At 33.7% G+C, this 21,960-nt stretch overlaps 1 protein-coding gene across 4 annotated transcripts in view; it reads left to right on the forward strand.

The window, feature by feature from the left end:
• GRIK2 (glutamate ionotropic receptor kainate type subunit 2) overlaps nucleotides 1-21,960 on the forward strand; it is a 648,000-nt gene that overhangs the window by 519,237 nt on the left and 106,803 nt on the right. For all 4 annotated transcript variants that reach the window (XM_081795767.1, XM_081795769.1, XM_081795768.1 and 1 more), the window contains exon 13: nucleotides 1,196-1,413. In XM_081795767.1, the coding sequence (XP_081651893.1) occupies nucleotides 1,196-1,413 (218 nt within the window). The remainder of the gene's footprint in view (nucleotides 1-1,195; nucleotides 1,414-21,960) is intronic.

Genomic DNA, 21,960 nt, shown 5'->3' on the forward strand with positions numbered 1-21,960 from the left:
TTCTGGTCATGATACCGCTTTTTTTTCAATGTTAACATGAATGATTTGTTGCATTTTTCATTCCATCCAAAGATGTGTTGCCTTACTGCATCAGTGATTATATGAAAGATCTGACTGTCAACAAATCAGCAAATGGAGTCCATCTTTGCTTCATTCCATTTTACTCAAACCCTATTAAAAATTAATTTGTAGCCAATGCTTTCTTGATTTTGGATTTAAAATGATTAAAAGTGCATAGTAATATATTACATATATTCATAAATTTAGTATACTTTTCTTATTAAAAAAATCATGCATGCTGATATGTATTCATTTACACATTAAGACTGTAAATAGTGTACATAATTTAAACAATGTTGTAAAGCTATAAGGCTTGATTTTAAAATTGTCAGGATTTTATTTTAAAATCTAAATTAATTAAATCAATAGTAATCAAAAGTAAAATAGAATTCTTGGATCCCGTTCTCTTATTAATAGCATGAGCAGGCAACTCCAGCCATGTTTGTAATATATTTATGAAATATTTATATATATGTAAAAATAAATTTGTGACAATATGTTTATTCTGATTCTGATTCTTCTCATTGAGGATAACTATAGTGATGGGAGACATTTGTTTGTACATAAGGAAATAATTTACTACCTTATTTCAAAATAAACCTGGACTAAAACCTCATATCTCAAGGAATATAGGTAATTGAAATTTATTTTTGTAACACATAATTTTTTAAAATGGCAAAATAGACAAAATTTATGCTTTCATGCACATCAAAAAATGAAACTTTATATAAAGCGTGTTAAGAAATGGGATTGAATGTATGTTAAATCATTTCTTCTAAAACCAAAGTAATTAACAAGAATATGAAAAGCCATACAAGTAGTTTATAAACTAGAGATATTTTTTTTTCTCCCTTTTAATGCTATTTTTATAAGGGTTATTACTAATCTGTCCTGTCTCAGATAGAACTTAAGTCTCCTGCCACTATACTTAACAAGTGTCCTAAGAGACGGTTTATTATCTGAAATTAGCCTCTGCTCTCCCAGTGGTTGTTGCTTGCTTTCTAAAGCAATATGTGAACCTATGATTTAAGCTTTTATTACACAGTGATTCCATTCTGCCACTGTGACCAAAAGTACCTGACTGCTGATCAAATTCTCTGTATTCGTTTCACCTTTTCCCCCCAATCTCTGTTAGGTTCTGAGCTCATGCCCAAAGCGCTCTCCACCAGGATAGTGGGAGGCATTTGGTGGTTTTTCACACTTATCATCATTTCTTCGTATACTGCTAACTTAGCCGCCTTTCTGACAGTGGAGCGCATGGAATCCCCTATTGACTCTGCTGATGATTTAGCTAAACAAACCAAGATAGAGTATGGTGCGGTGGAGGATGGTGCAACCATGACTTTTTTCAAGGTAAGTCCTACTGATTGTCTACAATTTACATATTAAAATGATAGAGTGCAAACAAATCTCCCTCTCTTAATGGATGTAAGGATGTAGCAACACTGTAATTTGTGAAGAATAATCAATAGTCAATAATCCTCAATAATCAACAATCAATAATAATCAATAGTAAAAAATAATCAGGAATCCTCAGGGGATGGAGGGGTATGTGTACAACTAAATACACGGTCATTAAGGCAAAACATTTTAATACTTGCAAATGGCAAGGAGTTCTTGCTTTGCAAGTATTCCCTTTTTGTTCGAAGGCAATTCTGCCCACGGCAACATTTTTTTTTCTCAACAAGGTTTTATCTTTGAATGTAAATGTCTGTACATTTATTAGTATATATTACTATATTAGTATATTAATTACATTAAATATATATAGTTAATATATAATATATATCAATATATGCCTAATGTAATAAATATATTAACACAATGTATTGATTATATATTAATATATATTGGTTAATATATATTAAATAGTATTAGATTCAGACTCTACCAGGCTTAGCTGTTCCAGAGGAATAGAATGATTACATACATACATAATATTCTTATAAACACATTTCTTTCTGTTAAGGTGAAACAAGGCTTGTTTACAAGCGTACAGAAAAAGAAGGAAAATAAATGATAGAAATAAGCCAAAACAATTCTTGTTGATGCACATTCATCTAATGTTCTGTAAGGCACAGAGTTTGAAAATGAGCTATAACCCTGAACTCATAATGGTTTCCAGAGGGACAGCCCTGTGGAACACTTGAATGGAAAAGTGCTTGAACCAGGTTCCAGGCATATAGAGTATCTTACCCTCTTTATTTTCCCTTTCTTCTTACTCCAGCTGATCTCATTGGGCCAAAATACTATACTCTAAATCAGGTGATTTCACTTCAGGGAGTCAATATCACTCCGTAATTTCTTTTATATTGTACCAAGTCTTTTTGTTTTGTTTTGATGTTGTTATTGTTGTTGTTGTTTTAATATGCAATTTATTGTCAAATTGGTTTCCGTACAACACCCAGTGCTCATCCCAACAGGTGCCCTCCTCAATGCCCCTCACCCACCCTCTCCTCCCTCCCATCCCCCATCAACCCTCAGTTTGTTCTCAGTTTTTAAGAGACTCTTATGTTTTGGCTCCCTCCCTCTCTAACCTTTGTTTTTTTTCTTCCCCTCCCCCATGGTCTTCTGTTGAGTTTCTCAGGATCCACATAAGAGTGAAACATGTGGTATCTGTCTTTCTCTGTATGACTTATGCTAAGCGTACTAAGTCTTTTTAAATTCCTTGTATGTCAGGCAAAATTTTAAGCATTGGTATTTTCCTTCACTGTTCTTACAAATGTAATAGGAAGTTTAAGTATGCAGAAGTGGTAACTTTTTTAAATAGTTGAATCAAACTATAAAATAAATTCTCTCATCAAACATTCATCACGTACCTGTTGAGTACCAGAAATTGCATTACATATTGGTCTTCTAGAGCAAATAACATCTATTTCTCACTTTTAAGGAGATCATAGTTTAGTTGGATGACTATATCAACAATCATGGAACTGGGTTTTATGCTACTTAAAACACAAACTTTGCCAAAAATTATATAATTTTTGTTGTAAAAATTCTCACAAAACTAAATCATCTCTTTTTCTAGAGTTCTGGAGGACATAAATATCCAAAGAATGAGATAGATTGATTGTTTAGTCAAACCTATATAATTCTTAAAATGTAATTATTTTCAGAGTGAATATCTCATATGGCTAGATGAAAGCTTAAAATGTGTATTTTACATTTATTTGGAAAATCATTATTATTTAATCAAATTTGTTGAGTAACCAAAAATGAGCAAAATATTATGATCAGTAAGTGCCATTTGACTATATTAATTACAACTGATCAATTTTCCCCATTGAATATTCAGAATTAATAAAGATAGCTTTTCTTATATAACGTTTTTTTGTTTTGTTTTGTTTTTTTTTGTTTTTTTTTTTGTTTTATTTTTGGTTTTTTTTAGAAAAGGAAATCATCTGTTGAAATGCTAAATGCACATTGTATGTGTCAGTAACTTTGTAGGGAGTGAATGTGGGATGCATTAAAATTATTATAGTATTCAAGAGACTTTTGAATAGAGTTTGTTAAAAAACACCAAGTATCTAAACCAAGTGATTTGATTGACATCAGAAGTTACTATTTCTGTTTCAAAAATACATCAGAGTTTTCATTTTATTTTTTATATTCCAGAAGACTCAAATATCTTGTTTCAAATTTCTTTTATACCATGAGCAAGGTTTATCTCTAGAAAATCAACTTAAAAAAATTATTTTTTTCTTATCTTTCAGCTTATTCTCTCCCCCTTTATTTTGTCTTTTCAGTCTTTTCAATTTTCTCTTTCTTTTTAAAAATTATTAAATAATTTTTTTAATTTTAATTTTTTTAGGTAAATTATGCAGTATTAGTTTCTTTTTTTTTTTTTGCCTACCTTCACTTTTCTTTGCTATTGACTTTTCTTCTTACTCTTTCAGCCCTTGTTTTCTCTCTCGCATGCAAGGGTACCTCTAGCACCAAGAGAAAATTGGCATAGAACAATTTTCTGTTTCCAACAGCACAGACATTCTTTCTGTAGAATTAAGGCCTTCTGGAATCCATACTAGTCACAGTAAAAACCACACAGTGATAATCACTAAGTTGACAATTACCTTATGTTGATAACCTTATCAGATGCTGAATTCTTACTTTAAAATTAGAAAAAAAAATTAGAATTTAAAAGAATACATTAAATATTGACTTCTCTTTAGTTATTTTAGTGTACCCCTAAATGATACTAATTTCAACTTCATATTTTAGTTTGTTAAATTATACACTTATACCAGCCATGGGTGTAAAATTTAAAAATATATATATTCCTTAACAATCTGGAATTAAAGTAATTGCATGCTCATTTTTCAACTTCACAATGAACCAGGGACTAGTGTGTGTATTCTATTTACATTTGATACCATTCTTTTATTTCTTAATTAACAGCAATGCATACAAACACTCTAGGAAGCACCCTTAAGGCATTGATTTCTAAAGGAATTTCCATCTTGTTTTTACAAATTTAACAAGACCCTGCTGTTAGTTAATTGTTCTGGAATGCTCAGTTCCAGAAAATTATTTTAAAGAATGGTATAATTTTGTTACCACAAGCAAGAAGAGCTGGCTCAAGATACCTGACCTTAAAGGGGTAAGTCCTCAGTATTGCAAAAACACAGAGTTATGCCATTCTATAATATTAAATAATCCTTTTTCCAAAGAACATGCTTGACTTTGTTTATTGAGCTTACGTGTATATTGTCTTCAAGAAGAGTTCTTTCTTCTCTTCTTTTATATCCATTACACTCCATGCGCATTCTTCCCAGGGATAAATGTAAAGTCATGACTGGTAAAGTAACTCAAAATTGAGCAGATGGCAGTTCTTCAGAGTTATTCTTTATAAACAGCAGAAAACTGTATGACATCACCAATATATATTCTTAATCATATTTTAATGATAAAATAGCTGAAGGCCCAGGGATTTCATTGAAAAACAATAAAGGAGTTGTCAAAACCTCCTTCTCGGAATCTGGGGACTTGGTGTAGTACAACTGAAATCTCACCCCAGAGCGGAACACTACACAGAATGTTACTAAGCAACAAGCACATTCTTTTCTCCCGAAGTATAAAGATTAGGAGAATGAATACATATAGATTACATGTTCAAAAATAACTCAGTGAGAGCCTGTAGGTGTTATGGTTTCTTTTGAGAATCCCTGTATTTTCAGTGAGTCCTATGTTTTACAAAGTGGTGCTGAATCACTTTGCTTCTATGCAACGCATGACTCAGGTTTTCCAATTCCTGATAATTCTCTCTCTGGGTTTGGTCTACCTGAAATCTCAAGCTTGCTATGTATACAAATACAGTCTGTCCTTCCAAAAAAGATGGTATCAAAGGAGATACTTTTTTATGGTTATTTTAAAAAGTTCTGCCATATATTGTAAGAAATTTAAATAGTATCAAACATACAATGCATATCACCTAATGCTTCTGAAAATAAAATCTAAAATTCAGAATAGTTGTTATGAATGAAAAAAAAAAACTGAAATCAGAGAAACTGGGGCTTGATTCCTGGCTCCACCACGTATTGGCTGTATTTAGGTAAGATACTATTACTTGTAAACCTCTGACGCCTCATTTCTACATTGGAATGACTAACAGGACCATTCTGAAACTATTATTTGAATATTAAATGAAAGCTGTACACGTTTGCTAACCATCTAGTAAATGCTTGACGGAGGTTATATATTAGCATCACTAAAATACATGGCTAATTAAAAATATTCAGAATTTAGGATGATTTTAAACATAGTCAAGTAAATTATGTCTCTATGGCCCACAGTAGGATAAATAATTTTGAAATAGATTTAAGAAGAGATCACATCATGTTTATCTAATTGAAATTGCTTCAGTCTTCTGATAATTATTGTCATGAAGAGGATGTAATTTGGTAAGTGAAATAAAAAGAAACTATGAGAGCTCTTTTCTAGACTGTGTAGTTTGAAACGGTATATTGAGGTGCATTTAACAATTCTTTGGGGAATTTATTGCAAACCATAGGTAAAGGGGACTATAAAAATATTTAATATAAAAAATATTTGTCCTTAACTTTAACTTTTTTTTAACCTAATGACCAAGATGTCTTATTTTAGGCAGTATTGCCATTCACCTTATGTTCTCAATTACATGTTCATTTGTAAGATATCAAATTTTTATTCAAGAAATAATTACCGATCATCTCTTATGTGGTAAGAACTGTGTTAAATCTTAAACATATTTCCTATATCTCCAAGCACTGCCTGCACCTGTCCATTCTATCTCCTATATATCTATTTCCTTTACTGTTTCCTTTACAGTTTACTGTTTACTGTTTACTGTCCTGGTTATGAAAACTAGTGTCATCTCTGTCTAGGGTTTTGTAGTAACCATTTAACTTTTCTTTCTCCCAATTTTGTCTGTATTGTTCTCTATGCTGCTACCAGAGTGACTTAAAGTCCTCCAAAATTGCCCTCTCCCCTTTGCTTTAGGGTATAAACCTGGCTTCTCAGTGTGTTTGTAGACACCTCATTGTTGAGAGTCTTGAGCGAATGGTGAAAAAGGAATCCTTGAGACGTCTTTGGTGCAAAAAGATGATTTTATTAAATATGGGGACAGGACCTATGGGCAGAAAGAGCTGCCCTGGGGTTGATTATATACTTTTAAGTTAGAGGGAGTTAGGGATAGTATAAGTCTCTAAGGAATTTGAAAGCAAGGCTTTTAGAACCTTGAGGGGCTAGCTCTTGTTAAGATTAGGTTACTTCTGGTCTTCAATAAAACAAAAACATGAAGTAGGGCAGCCATGAGTTCTTTGAGGAAGGTCACGCTCTACATGTTTCAGGTAAGTGTCAGTGGGCTGCAAGCTGTAAGGAGATTTAATTTATGTTACATTTTTCTTGCCTTTGTTTGCCTCATCATCATGGTCTGGCTTCTTTTATAGCCACTTGCTCTCACACTTGCAGCTACTCCCAGGTTTGTCACAAGTAAATGATGCACCTCCTTCTCCAATGCCTGTTACACATTTTTTTTACCATCCCTGTCCCTTCTTATAACCAAATTGGTTATATTCTCTTTATTCCTTAGATACTAATTCATGCCTCACTTATCAAATTTTCACGATCCTTCCCCTACCTGTTCTACTCAGTTTGGGTAAGGTACTCCTTTATATTCTCTGAGCACCTTTTACTTCGGTCCTTATTGAATTTTCAACCCAAGCTGTCTTCTTGGTTCCTGTGTTTCTATACCACACTGCATAGCAGGGATTGAACCTATATCATTCACGTTTGAATCTCTAGTTCCCTGCACAGGCTTTGCATATGGTTTGGGCTTTATTAGTTATCGACTGCCACAATGATGTTGCTTGACAAACAGCAAAAATCTCTTAGTGGCATGTAACATAAACCTTTATTTAGCTTACAAGTCAGCAGTCCTATTTCTAGAAACTTGGAAGGCCAGAGACTTTAGTACATTTTGAACAGACTCTGTTTCTCTTACACCAGGGTGACAGTGCTTTTGCCAATACCATTTTGGCTAAACATTTGTGGCCTTCAAATGTATCCAAGTGAGTCCATTTATAATCTAAAACCACAGGGACAGTTCTTTTTCAAATGTGCCTCTCTCTAAACTAATTGTTACTTTGGAATAGAAGCTCTTTGCTGGAGGAGAAAATCTACAAGGCATTGCCTTAACTTTTTCAGAGGGCTGAACGAAGTACCTCGAGCAACGTGCATAATTTGTTCTTTAGTTACGAAATGGTGCCATGTTGGAACAATTCAGAGAACTTTTACTGACTTGAGACACTGAAGACTAGGAATGCTTAAAATTACCCAACCATGCAAATTCTAACTCTACAATATCACCTCTAAGTACTGGTTGCAAACAGCCCAGTTCTTTTAAATTATTTCTTCCCTCTCCTCCTTCTCTTTGTTGTTCTTCTGATGAGTGATCTCTTTGTTGTACTACCTTATCCCATGTAGCTGGAAGTAACTAGCTGATTCCTTGAATATTTTGTCATTTTGTGTAGACATTTCTTTGGCCAAGTCCAAAAGATTATTACTGCATTTCAATCTTTTAACTTACTACAAGGCACACTTTAAAAATATTATTTCCCCCTATTTTCATTGATTCCTATTTCCCAATTTTCTCTCTAATGATTTCATTGTAATTTAGTATGTGACCCTAAATTAGTGTTTCATATTTAGGTTCTCTTTATGGTACCAACTCACTTCTTTTACCTAATTCTGTACAGTTATCCCATGGCACAATGACTATACCATCCATTGATGGAAAACCTATGACAGAGAGTTTTAGGTAGATTGTGTGATTATTTTCAAATTTTGCTAATCTGTAGAACTAAAAAAGTTTTTTGTTTTTTTTTTTTTCAAAATATGTAGCTCTCTATGGCATTTCCATTTTTAACTTTTGGTTAAAAGTCAGTTTATTTGGAAGTATAGGTTGTAGTGTTAGGAATATAAGCAAGTGGATTAATCCATCTGGAGGAAAAGTTTTATGTTTTGGTACTTAGCCACAGAGGATTTTGTTTTATTTTTCTTTGTGCATAGTCTCCCTCTTTAGGAGAACTCAAAGTACTTTCTAAATGCCAACTCATTAATCTTTACTGCAACCCCTGAGGAAGGTAGGAAGCAATTATCATTATGCTCATTTAACAGATGAGGAAACTGGGCCATGGAGAGGTTAAGTGACTTATTAATTATGAAAGCAATAACCAAGGGACTCGTAGTATCAACAATAAAAGTAATAGCTAAAGATATGATGGCATAACCATCATTACTCAGAAGAATTAAGTGCATTAGTCATTTTGGCTCACCCACATGACCCCAACTGTTTGATCATATTAAATTTCTAAAACATTTGCTTTAAGCCACTGGGGCAGATATAGTTATAACATGTTCTTTATAATCTGCTGCTTATTCTGAGCTTATCAGTTCAATGGTCTTCTAAAATTAAATTATGCTGGGATGGCAGTATAGGTTTTTAAGCCTGAATTGCTTGTGTGGCATGCCTGCAATGATTTTTCAAAAGCTTGAGTGAGTTTTGCTTCTTAAATGCCAGAAGAACAGAAGTAGTTTTTGAGTTGAGAGATAGAATGTAAAAAAATTTGGCAGTTTACTGCATGTACTTAATAAATGGATTTAGAAACATATACCATTCATTAGACATTTTTCATATTATTCTTTATTTCTCAAAAACGTAATTTTTGTTTGTTGTTTTTATTTAAAGCAGCAGTAGCAATGAAAGTATAATATATTTACCATGAAAAGATTTATACATTGCAGAAGTAAATTTTCAAAATGGCATCTGTAGTGTACTTTTCACATTGCAAAGGGGTTTTTCTGAAATGAGTCTTTAGTTTCCTCTTGCTATATTGGTGGTACAATATTTTGAAAGTTTCATTTTGTATATGCATAAAATTGACCTAAAATAGTTACAACGACGAGAAAGATAATCTAAAATGACTTTTGAATTCATTTTATTTTTTATTGAGATATAATTGACTTATCTTGTTTAAGTTTAAGGTGTATAATGTGTTGATTTGATGAATTGATATATTGTAGTATGATTATCACTGTAGCATTAGCTAACATCTACCATCAAATCATTATCACAATTGAAATCTAGTCTGTTAGCAACTTTGAAGTTTATAATACAGTATTCCTAACTTTAATCACAATGCTGTATATTAGATCTCCAGAACTTATTCTTTAAATGCCTTTCATAGTTTATGTAGTAAATTCCCAGTTAAGTATGGTCATCACAAAGAAAGGGTTCAATAACTATTTATCTGCATGTGGATAGAAACTGGATATGTCTTTCACTGCATACCAAATTTACTACTATATGTATTTTAATTATTTTCCACCACTATCCAGGAGGGATTCTTTGACAATATAATAATTAGAAATTCATTATCGTACCTCAGTAAGTACAGGGATTATTTCTTACATATTTGCTTGTAAAAGAGTTGTCCCGTTTATACAGGTGTTACTAACTTGCCACCTAGTTTTGCTTTCAAGTCATTTTTCTTTACTTGGAGTCAATTTATGCTTAGCAATGACACTGCCCTTTTCTCCTCAATAATTTAGATCTCAAATTTCAGCTTTGGGTTTCACATGGGGGCTATAGTCTCTGTACCTAGAAACTAGTTTAAAACTGGAATATTAATATGAGCACATGTATATTGGCATCAAAGTTTTATGACTTAACAGTTTTTATTTGTTGATAAATAAAGTTAGCGATACTGACTACTTATCCATGTCCTCAGTTAAAGCACTACTTCAGCTTATGGGGCCAGTCTTTTATCTATCAAAATAGTAGATGTGGGTGGGCTGCAAGCATTGGGACTGGACAGCATGGATGTCATATAGGAATATGGTCTTATCTGTGGTAGGCGATCACGTTATTCTGACAAGCAAGAAGATAGTCTTGATTTTTACGTCAATTTTTCTTTTTCAAGGGATAGTCATTATTTTGTCCTATTTGGGTATATTGTTCACTAAGTTTCAAAAATCCTTAAAACATCCCTTTGTTCAAATCAGTAGTCTCAACCTGCTTGCACATTAGAACATTAGAATGATTCTTAGAGAATACTGAGGCCCAGACCCATCTCCAAGCCAAGGAATTAAAAATATTTGGAGGTGAGATTCTTGTTATCTGAGTTTTTTTTATAACTTCTTTTGGTGATTCCAGTATGCAGGAAGGGTTAAATTAACCCTGTCTGAAATATAAATAATCCCTTCATTATTGGCATCTGTATTTAATAACTAATTGCATTTACTTCATTTCTTTCATATTAGTTTGGGTATTCTTTTGTTCTGAAACCCAGAATTCACAAAATATCAGACAGAAGCATGAAATGATGATAAATCTGTTGAATGTACTCTTACTTCTTTCAAATTATTTACCTTTTGTTCAAAAGAGATTTGCTGAGAGTGAATAATCTAATTACATCATTTCTGACACTGTTCCTGGAAGTCCCCAGTTGGTAGGCATAAGGATTGACTTGTAGCAGGATGAAGACAGCTAGAGCTTTCTCCTTTCTCGGGGAATTATGGTGGAGTAAATCCTGACCTTCGTTGTGTCTCTGAGTAAAAGTTGAGAAAATATATATTCTGTGGTAACTAGGGAGTGAATACATTCACCTTTTCTTTGTAAGTCTTATTGCAGGTTCGTCCACTGTGCGGGAGGGAGGAGAAATTAGAGACCAGTAAGCAGGCATATTAAAGTCTTGGAAGGATTATTATATATGTGACTTTTGTGTTTATAATTGGGACCAGATTAAGAAGCAGTGAAGTACCTTACTTCGTAATTATATATCGAGTTAGATTCTGCACAACAGTTTGAGATTTGGGCTCCTGTAGTTTTGTTTCCTGAGCTGACAGGACTATTCTGTAGTATTTGGTGAACTACTGTCACTCCTTCCTTGTGGAAAAAATGCACCTATGTTAACTGATGGGGACAAATTATTACGCAATTCTAATTGATATCTTTTTTTGTGTTCCTTTGGAATTCCTCATTATCTCTCTGCATATCTATACTGAAACCGAATACTCATCACACATGGCTCTAATGTGGGTGATGGAAAACCAGATATACTTAAGTTTCCAAGCCAAAAACTGTTCTTGCCAACTTGCTTGCAAGTTACTAATTAAGTAATGACTCAATGATTACATAGAAAAAATAGAAACTTTATTTTGAATTCTTTGTTTCATGTATTCAAGTTCACATATAATCTGGTTTATTGTTTTGATTTCTCTGCATATTTAATGAAACAAACCCTGAAAGCTTTATGTGATTGAACACCAATGTATCCTAGCAGTCTGTTTAGATTAGTGATTAATATTGTTACTGAAATACTCATCTGTCTAAGTTGATGGTTTCTTTGTTTTTCATCAGGCAGCTTTTCTAGAAATCTAAAAGAAATATCTTAGCAAAGATTTTTGTAGCCATACCATTTCTCTTTTCTCCCAAATATTTTTTTTTTCTTCATTATTGCTTTTAAGATATGAGTTATAGGTAATGGATCAATGTTAACATTAGGTTAAATAGCAAAATTTTGTTTAAAAAAACAAAGTTGGTATTTTAAAAGTGTTGTTATATTTTTATTAGTATCTAATATGGTTTTGATATTAGTCATGTTTGAAATTAATATTAAACCAATTTTTTATAATACATTTAAATTATTGGCATAGTGAGGGGGTTACTTTCACCCAGGGAGATTGTCTCTCTCCCCCATCCTCACTAACACACAATTTATTGTATGTGAGGCCTGATCCTATGTTTATTACAGGGATTTGCATAAGGCCTACAGGAAACCAACACCATTTTACTATGTTCCCATTGCAAGAAATAAAATGGTGCCTTTGAGTAAAGCTGCTTCATCAGACACTAGTTTAGCATGCCAAGTTACAGCTATCAATGGTGAAACAGCAGATGTGAAGGCTAGTTGGCATCAAAGCATATGAGTTGAAGACTTTCCTATGGGAAAGAAAGTGCTTCATTACACTTTATCTATACTAAGAACATTGGTTCTATCAAGCTGTCTGGGAAAATTAGACGATGATGGGTTTTATTACCTTAGCTCTGCCAGAGTGAATTCAATAGTTAAAAAGTAAGCGATAACACCATTTGGGGAATTGTAAGAAGTTATTAGAGTTTCAGTGTATTTAAACTTCGAAAGAGCAGCAACTTTTATCTCCGCTTCTCTAAAATGTCTGAGGGACAAAAGTTTAATCCCTCTCTAATTTTCAATATGTACCAATGAAGCTTTGGGACTCTAATTGAAGAAAGAAGTTTTGTGTTTGAAGTGTAAAATCTGAGAAACAATGTTTTAATTGCCTTGAAAGGCAAGTGCATGAGGCTGTTGTCATTCCAGGATACACTGTGGTTCTGTCTCTCTTCTGCCCTCCCTCCTCCACTCTGTGCAGGGACCACTCTTGCTGTTTGTCAAGTCAGCATGGCAGCTCAAACACCACATTGCACCTCATCAATCTTAGCCTAGAGGGCCCCACAGGGAGTGAGAAAACTCAAAGTCAGTTAATAGAGCAACGTAGAGCTGGCCTGTCAAGTACTGCATAATGGATAATTGTCACTGTAAGAGTTTATAGCCACTGGTTAGGCAACAATTTGCAAGGGACTTGGAAAGGCATATTTTTGGACGTAAAAATGTAGGCTTAGATAAATATAAAAATTGTCACTTAAAACTTGTAATGTTTTATTTGTTAGTTAAAAAATTAAGATGAAAACTTCTATGTAAGTTGCAGCATAAAAGCATCATTCGGTATTTCTAAAACAAATGTACAAACAAACAAAACACCCAGTTTCTCTGCTTTGTAAATTATTTGAGGAAATTATTTTAATTGGGATTGTGGCTAAGAAAGATCTATTAATCATGTTTAGTGTGTGTGTGTGTGTGTGTGTGTGTGTGTGTGTGTGTTTGTAGGGGGGAATCAAACTTTAGAGTATCAACAAAAACATATTATCCTTTTAGATTATCCATTAGCTAAAGTGAATACTGTGAAACTTGTACTTAATCCAGAATACCCTATGCCCTTGGCAGTTAATGTTCTTGATTTTTCATGCACCATGATTTCTTTTTCTTTTTTTTTTTTTGGTGGGGGTGTGTGTGCTATTTTCTGTTGTTGCAAATACACTTTAAGCTAATTATCACATTTGGTCAGCTGAACATTCTTTTGTTCATTTGTTTTCCTATCTCTTTTCCGAAAGTCCTAATAGCAAAAATACCACTTTGTTCTTTGATATTAAGAGCTGATTAAAGACATTATATGTAGTTAAGTAGGTTCTCTCATTATATCATAAAGCAAAATGAGGTTTACTGTTACTACTGCTTCCATCTTTGCTGTATAGACTTTCATTTAAAGACAAAATAGAACTGCTTTCTCCCCTTGGAAGTGTGCAAAATGTAGGATCATCAGCCCTTCGATAGTGAATCATCTTATTACTTCATCACTCATATTCACCAATAGCAAACACAGCTCATAAAGCACCCTTTCTTTTTTATACCCTTTTTCTACCCCAATAGATCGGAAAAAAGACAAAATAAATTTTAGAGGTGTTGATAGTTGCAAACTGAATATAATAGATTCCTCAAAAATATTGCTTTCAAAAAGCAATATTGACTAGATTAAACATTAATGCTAAATGACTTCGTCATAAAGAGGTCGATTCTGAAGTAATTCAAGTTCTTTTGCTGGGATATTATTGACTTTGACAGTGCCTAGAGTTGTAAATATCTAATGGATACTGTTAAGCACTTTCATTGACCTCCTGTGTTCAGAGAGAGTCCTTAACATTTTCATAAGTAAAGAACTTTACAGATGAGGGAATGTGTCTGCACGTGTATGCACATGCATGAGTGAGTGTGTTCTGTAGGAATAAGATATGCTACCTTAATTGGAATTAAATTATGAATGGTTACATGATTTATTTTTCTTATATCCAGTTTCCATATTAAATCTGTTTTAGTGGAATAATAGTTCAGGGCTGGCAATAAATTGTAATTTTATTTTTCCTGATAGCATTTGAATAATACTTTTGATTATCATTAGCCTATTGTATATACCACAACACTAGTGGAGTTCAGTGAAAAGATTTGATTGTCTCTAAAGGTAGGTGTTTCCTTTATTAAATATTGTAATTACAACTAATTAGAGGTTACACAATAAATTAGTTTGCTTTGTAGGTCCCTTGACTGCTTTCAGAACACTGTGAGTTTATGCTTCATTATAATTTATTACAAAAACAATTAAATAAAGACCAAATAATTAGAAAGTAGCATTAATAGTGGATATAAATGATTGTTGAATCAATACAATGCAGTTTAACAAAATGATTAAATGCATAAACTAGGTTGTGTCATGAAATCATATATCTATCACTTGTTAGGAATTTACTTAACCTAGGGCTTCTGTCTTTTTATAGCTAAACTGGGGGTTTAATTACCTGTTTTATAGATTGTTTACATAAAGCACTAAACATGTAATAAACTCCCAGTGTGTACTTACTGCTATTCTTATTTTAAGGCGCTTAATAGTTGAACTGATAAACTCTGTAGCAGATAAAACCATTTCCCTCCAAATGAATGCTTGCATTCCTGGAAATACATCCAGTTTACCTATGCTTAATGCCAAAAGCTGGTAATCAATTACATTTATGTTTGCTTTGTGATTTAATCTTGATTGTAGATTATTAAAAAATATTCTAGATTACTCTCTTGCACTGCTGAAAAGATAAATGCATCATGAATCCAGTTCCATCCATATGTCCAATTTTAATTAATGATCTTTTTATTAATGGTTTTTTAATTAACGGTCTTTTTATTAATGTGTGAGATTTACTTTGACAAACAATTCATGCTCAGAATTAATGCTTAAATAGAAGAAGAACTCCCATTTTTAATTGCTCTTCCTCTCCATAAATATTAACCATTGTAATTTTAGCAAGTTTCTTTTTCTCTTATAAAAATAATGCATATGACTCATGATAACTATAGAATTTTAGGAAAACAAAGGAAAAAATGTCAAAGTCCAACCTACAAAGACAAATCCTAATATCCTGTAAAAAAAGCCTCCAGTATTTTCTCACTATATTTTGTTTTTCTCTTGTTTCAGTGTTAAAGACTTTTAGCCTGTATATAGCTTTACATATCTCATATTTCCACTGAACACAGGTAGTGATGCTCTTTTCAGGAATATGCTTTAAAAATTCATTATCAGCATGCTCACTTTGGCAGCACATATACTGAGATTCATTATCAGTAAAATAGGGTTATAAGAATGTGCTCATGATATTTTCAGAAATATTTTTTTCTTGAGATAAAGTCTAAAACAAAAAGCCACTTGCTAATTTCCAAACCCATTCACCTAGTCATTGCAAACTTCTTTTTATTGTTTATTTTATCTAACTTTCAAAATATGTTTGTATATAAACACACATGCATAGCAAAGAAATCATTTATATCCTAAATACCTAAGATAACAATTGAGATACTGATTTTCAATGTTTGTTGCATTAAACTATCAGAAATTTAATGCTTTCATATATTAAATTTAATAAATGCTTTTAATCAAAACTTGAAGGAAAATTGGTAGAGAGATAGTTTTAAGGTTGTCTGTTTAGACTTCTTAATATAATTTTTTCTTCAAGTGAAAAAGAAAAAAAATCTTGTAATAGAAATATAAAGGAGTAGTTGTTAACCTTTTTCTGTTGAGCCATATTAACTTATATTTAGAAGAATGATTATAGAAATATCTTTCTTTATCTACATTAGCTGTAGTTTATTCAGTCTTTCCATGTCTATAAATGAAAAAGAACACTTGCATGGCTGTACTGTCACATAGAGTTGACACTGAATGCATGTAGTCTGGAATTCCATTCCTCAGTTATTCCAGGATGCCCAAGATACACTAGTGTCAGGGGAGTCTATGTTAGCTCATATTTTTTAGGTATTCACATACAGATATTTTTATCGTATCAGCCTTTTCTTCCAACACTAGAAGAAACTAACCCAGCCTAACTCTAGCAAATATAATTTAGTGGAGTAAATTAGGAATCCATATTGTTGGGTGTGAAGACGGTCTGGCTGCGACATGTCACCCCATTGATCCCTGGAGTTGATTCAGCTGATCTGACTGGCTAGGCAGGTATCTCTCTCCCTCACCGCTCCATGTGCACCCCTCCCAAAGCTGTGTGCTGGGTACAAGAGGAAACGAGGGCGACTTTCCCCAATAGAGGAGGACTTTCTTTGGTCGAGGGTAAACGAGCAGCTGCACTCCCCTGCTAGAACCTCCAAACAGGCTCTCAAGGTCCATTAGTAGGAGAACATAGGGTGGTCAAGCTTCCAAGACCCCAGACACATCCAAATGAGGTGCTGCACGTGGCAGTCTGCCTTTCTTTAAAAAATAAAATACAAAAACAACAACAACAGCGGCAGCAGCAGCAGCAACAACAACAAGGTATCCATATTGTCAAAATAGAAGAAAATGACTTAAGAGGCCATGACTAAGAAAGGAACATGTCTAAAAATAACAATTTTTAGATCTACCTGATACATCCTAATCCTTAGGAAGATGTTTCATAAAGGACTACCCAAATTTGATGACAATGATGATGATGAAGATGATGATGTTGATGATGTTGAAGAAGATGTTGATGTTCCTGATAGAGATCTGCCTTGGAATCCAGGGAAAACACTAGAGCAATTTATGTTTATGAATTAAAATAATAGAGGTGACTTTAAGAAAACCAGCAAAATTTATTCTAAAGAAGTCAAGTAAACTAGCATTAGCAGGAGGGTAACTTCCAAAGTCAGAAAGACATCTTTATTTAAAGGTGTCTGAGAAGTAATTTTTTGAAAACAGGAGTCCTGAGATCATGGGATGTAACCTTCATCATAGTGAAGGAGCTTGTGCATGGGCATCAGCCTGCTGGGCTTCACTTTCAGAGCTGCTTTTTCTCCAGGGCCCAATCATTGCAAGTTGCCACTTCCATTTATTTCTACACTGGTGCCCTAAAGATGTAGTTCTTAGAGTAAAACTCTTATGGGCAGAAGAACAAAATTAATTGTATTTTGAAAATAAAAATGGTAGCTAAACTCTTCCTTTATCTTTTTATGTGTGTTGTCAGTAGACAGGCAATAGCTACCTTACCATCCTTCTCACTCCTCCTTATTAACCATTGTTTCTTTCCAAATCTCAGGCCTAAGTTATTATACCTGCTATCTCTTAAAAATAAGTGTGCAGTGATTTACTGTTACTAGCTCAAAAGAAACACTTGAGTGTTTTGCCTGACCTCCTTTCTTTGAATTTGGGAATACTTTTAACAGTGTCCGTATCAGTAGTTCGCTACAAAACGCTTCAAAGAAATTTCACTATCTCAGGCTAACAAATAGGACCGGAGTTGTGTTTTGTTATGGCTTTTACTAAAATGTGAATGTCTCTTAATACATGAAATGTGGCTAGTGCAACCAAGGAACAAAATTTCTTGCTTTAAATTGAAGTATAGTTGATATACAATATTACATTAGTTTCAGGTGGCCAACATGGTGATTAGATAAGTCCATACGTTATGCCGTGCTCTCCCCAAGTCCAGCTACCATCTGCCACCACACAACACTATTACAACACCATTGACTATATTCCCTATGCTGTACTTTTCACCCCCATTACTTATTCATTCTGTAATTGGAACAGAATTTTAAATTTTATCTAATTTTAATTGATTTAATTGGGAAAATTTGAACCTGAGGCAGTGTAAGACATTTTCCCATTAAACACAAAATTATATATTTGTTTTCAATTTTGTGTCATGTTGGATATTGTATTAGAGAGCATGTGATCAGTGCCTGTGTCATTTGTAGTATTACTCATAAACACATCATTGATATCGGTGGCAATGGATTGATTCAGTTCAAATTATTTCTTCTGTGTACTGATGTAACATTGTAATGTGTTTGTTTAGCAGTCTATGCATATGACACAAGTTACAATGATAACTATGTAAGCCTTAACTGGCAATTCAATTGAAATATATACTATTATTTTAAACAAAGTATAATTAAATTATTTTTCTAGTTTAAAAAGTACATATGGGCGAGTTTTCAAATTTAAAATGAAGGTATAGTATTGAAGCAGAATTGAGTAGAAATGGAGAAGCAAATACAACTGGAACAGTAAAGAATAAAAGTCTGGGTGAAGGCATGTTACAGATTTCACCATAAATGGCAATTGCAACTTACTGAGGCAGAGCTAAATGGAAAAGCTGTTTGTTGCATAAAAAGATTTTTTTTTTAATTTTTTTTTAACGTTTATTTATTTTTGAGACAGAGACAGACAGAGCATGAACGGGGGAGGGTCAGAGAGAGAGGGAGACACAGAATCTGAAACAGGCCCCGGGCTCTGAGCTGTCAGCACAGAGCCCGACGCGGGGCTCGAACTCACAGACTGTGAGATCATGACCCGAGCTGAAGTCGGACGCTCAACCGACTGAGCCACCCAGGCGCCCCTAAAAAGATTTTTAACAACAACAAAGTCATTATCAAGAAATATTCTCAGGAAAAGCATAGTGAATTTGACAGACAGTTTCTCTTAACAGTAATAAGATAATCAATGAAATTAGTTGCCTGAAATCAGAGTCAAACGTTCCAAGAATTTAAAAAGATTGTTAGATGTTTATAGCAGAATTACCAACAATAGCCAAATTTGGAAAGAACCCAAATGTCCATCGATTGATGAATGGATAAAGAAGATGTGATATATAGGTACAATGGAATATTACTCAGCCATCTAAAAGTAATGATGTCTTACCATTTGCAATGACGTGGATGGAGCTAGAGTGTATTATGCTAAGCGAAATAAGTCAGGCAGAGAAATAAATATACCATATGATTTCACTCATGTGTGGAAATTAAGAAATGAAATAGATGAACATAGGGGAAGAGGGGAAAAGAGAGGGAGGCAAAACATAAAAGACTTTTAACTATAGAGAACAAACTGAAGATTGATGGAGGGGAGGCAGGTGGGGGATGAGCTAAATACGTGATGGGTATTAAGGAGGACACTTATAAGGGTTGCCTGGGTGGCTCAGTTGGTTAAGCGCCTGACTTCTGCTCAGGTCACAATCCCACAGTTTGTGGGTTCAAGCCCCATGTGGGATTCTGTGCTGACAGCTCAGAGCCTGGAGCCTGCTTCTGATTCTGTGCCTCCCTCTCTCTTTGCCCGTCCCTAACTCGTGTTCTGTCTCTCTCTCTCTCTCTCTCTCAAAAATAAACATATTTTTTTTTAAATTTACTGAACTGTTAACTCTACTCAGAATTCTCATAAAAGAAATGGTTGCCATATTTTTAATAACCAAAGATTAAAAATGGTAGTATGTTTTAGTTTTTTTCACTAATATCTCACATTGTAAAAACTTAAATTCCCAACCTGTTTCACTTTATGAGTTTCCAGCTGTTTTATAAATCTTAGTCTTACATCACATTGGGACTGAAAAATATGTTCCCACATTTTTCTCCTGTCGCTACTGATAAGTCATTTTCAGAAATATGTTTTTTTTCTTTGAATTACCAAGATGACACTTCTTTCTATATTAATTGATCCTACTTGAACGGTTTTTGGTTTTCCTCAATCTACGTGAGAATAATTTGATGGTGATTTGATCTCGACCACAAACCAGTTGAACAAATCTCTGTATCCACTACAGCTTGAAAGCAGGATTGCATGCATAGTTTGTAGTCCAATTTTCAGTATCCAAAAGTGTTTTGTTTTTGTTTTTGTTTTTTCTTTTTTTCTTACAGAGTTCTCCTACTGTCAGAGTCTCTAGCTTTCTAGCATTCTGAACAGAGAAGAAACTCTGCTTCTGCTTTTCTAGTGGGCCCAACGTTTCCATGACAAATGAGGACTACTCAATCACCTGCCTCCCTCCCACCCCTATCTCTGGCAGATAATCCCCTCTTATCACTGCTTGCCCAGTTATTTTCTAGCATTTGTAGCCCCTAAATTAACACAGAAGTCCAGACAATAGTGAGAACGAGGAAACATACTCTGCCTCTCAAAATTAGTATCCACAAAAACAAAGAATGGCTGTTTACCGGACAAAGAGAATTTACAAGGAGTATCGTGTACAGGTTGAAACAATGTTGTGCCTATATCCTTTCAACTCGGCAGCAGCATTTTATTCTAATAAGCGTGGGCCATTGATTTATTTTTAATACAATTGAAGCATCTTTGTAGTTAAAAGAAATTTCTCTCAGGGATGCCTAGGTGGCTCCGTTTGTTGAGCGTCCAGCTCTAGATTTCAGCTTAGATCATGATCCCAGGGTCGCAGGATCAAGCCCCATATTAGGCTTGCTGAGCATGGAGTCTGCTTGAGATTCTCTCTCTCTCTCTCTCTCTCTCTCTCACCCTTCCTCTGCCCCTCTCCCCGGCTCATGCTCTCTCTCCCTCTCTCTTTCTCTCTAAAATAAAAATAAAAATAAAAACAAAAAAAACCAATTTAAAATTAAAAAAAGAAAAAGAAAAAGAAATTTCTCTCAGACTCCAGCAATAAGATGTCTGTGTTAATTTTCCATGTTGGGATACATCTTTTGGTGTATCTTAGCATATTAATATAATGTACTGTGATGTGACTAGAGAAATTATTGGGCATAGTTATTCAAATGCTTTTTAACTGGAAATCCATAATCTTTATTTACTTCTAACTGTACTCTGTATATACATGAAACTGTCTTCTAAAGTATCGTTATTATAACTCTTGAACTGTGAAGGAAAACTTCTGCATCTTCTATTCACTCGTTAACATGGTGGATATAAGGCATTTAAAAGAATCGAATACATAATTAACATCATAATTAATAGTACTATAATATGTACTTAAAGTTGCTAAAAGTGGAGATCTTACATGTTCTTACCACACTTTTTGAATATGATAAATAGTGCTGCTATGAATATTTATATACATGTTTTTGAATGGACATATGTTTTCATATTTCTTGGGTACATATCTAGAAATACAATTGCTGAATCATGATAACTCTATGTTTGGCTCACTGAGGAATTCCTAGACAGATTTCCAAATGGATGCATGAATTAACATTACCATCAACAGTGTATAGAGGATTCTAGTTTTCTTCACATCCTCACCAACACTTTTTATCTTTTTGATAATAACCATTCTGTTGAGGATGAAGTGGTGTCTCATTGTGGTTTTGATTTGTGTTTCCCTGATACTAATGATATTGAGCATTTTTATATGTGCTCATTGGCCATCTGTATATCTTTGGAGAAATATGTAGTCAGCTTGTTTGCTCAATTTTAAATTGGATTATTTATCTTTTTATTGAATTTTAAAAGTTCTTTACACTTCTTAGGTACAAAAAGCTCATC

Source organism: Panthera onca, chromosome B2, assembly GCF_046562875.1.
Source record: "Panthera onca isolate mPanOnc1 chromosome B2, mPanOnc1 haplotype 2, whole genome shotgun sequence".
Lineage (NCBI taxonomy): Eukaryota > Metazoa > Chordata > Mammalia > Carnivora > Felidae > Panthera > Panthera onca.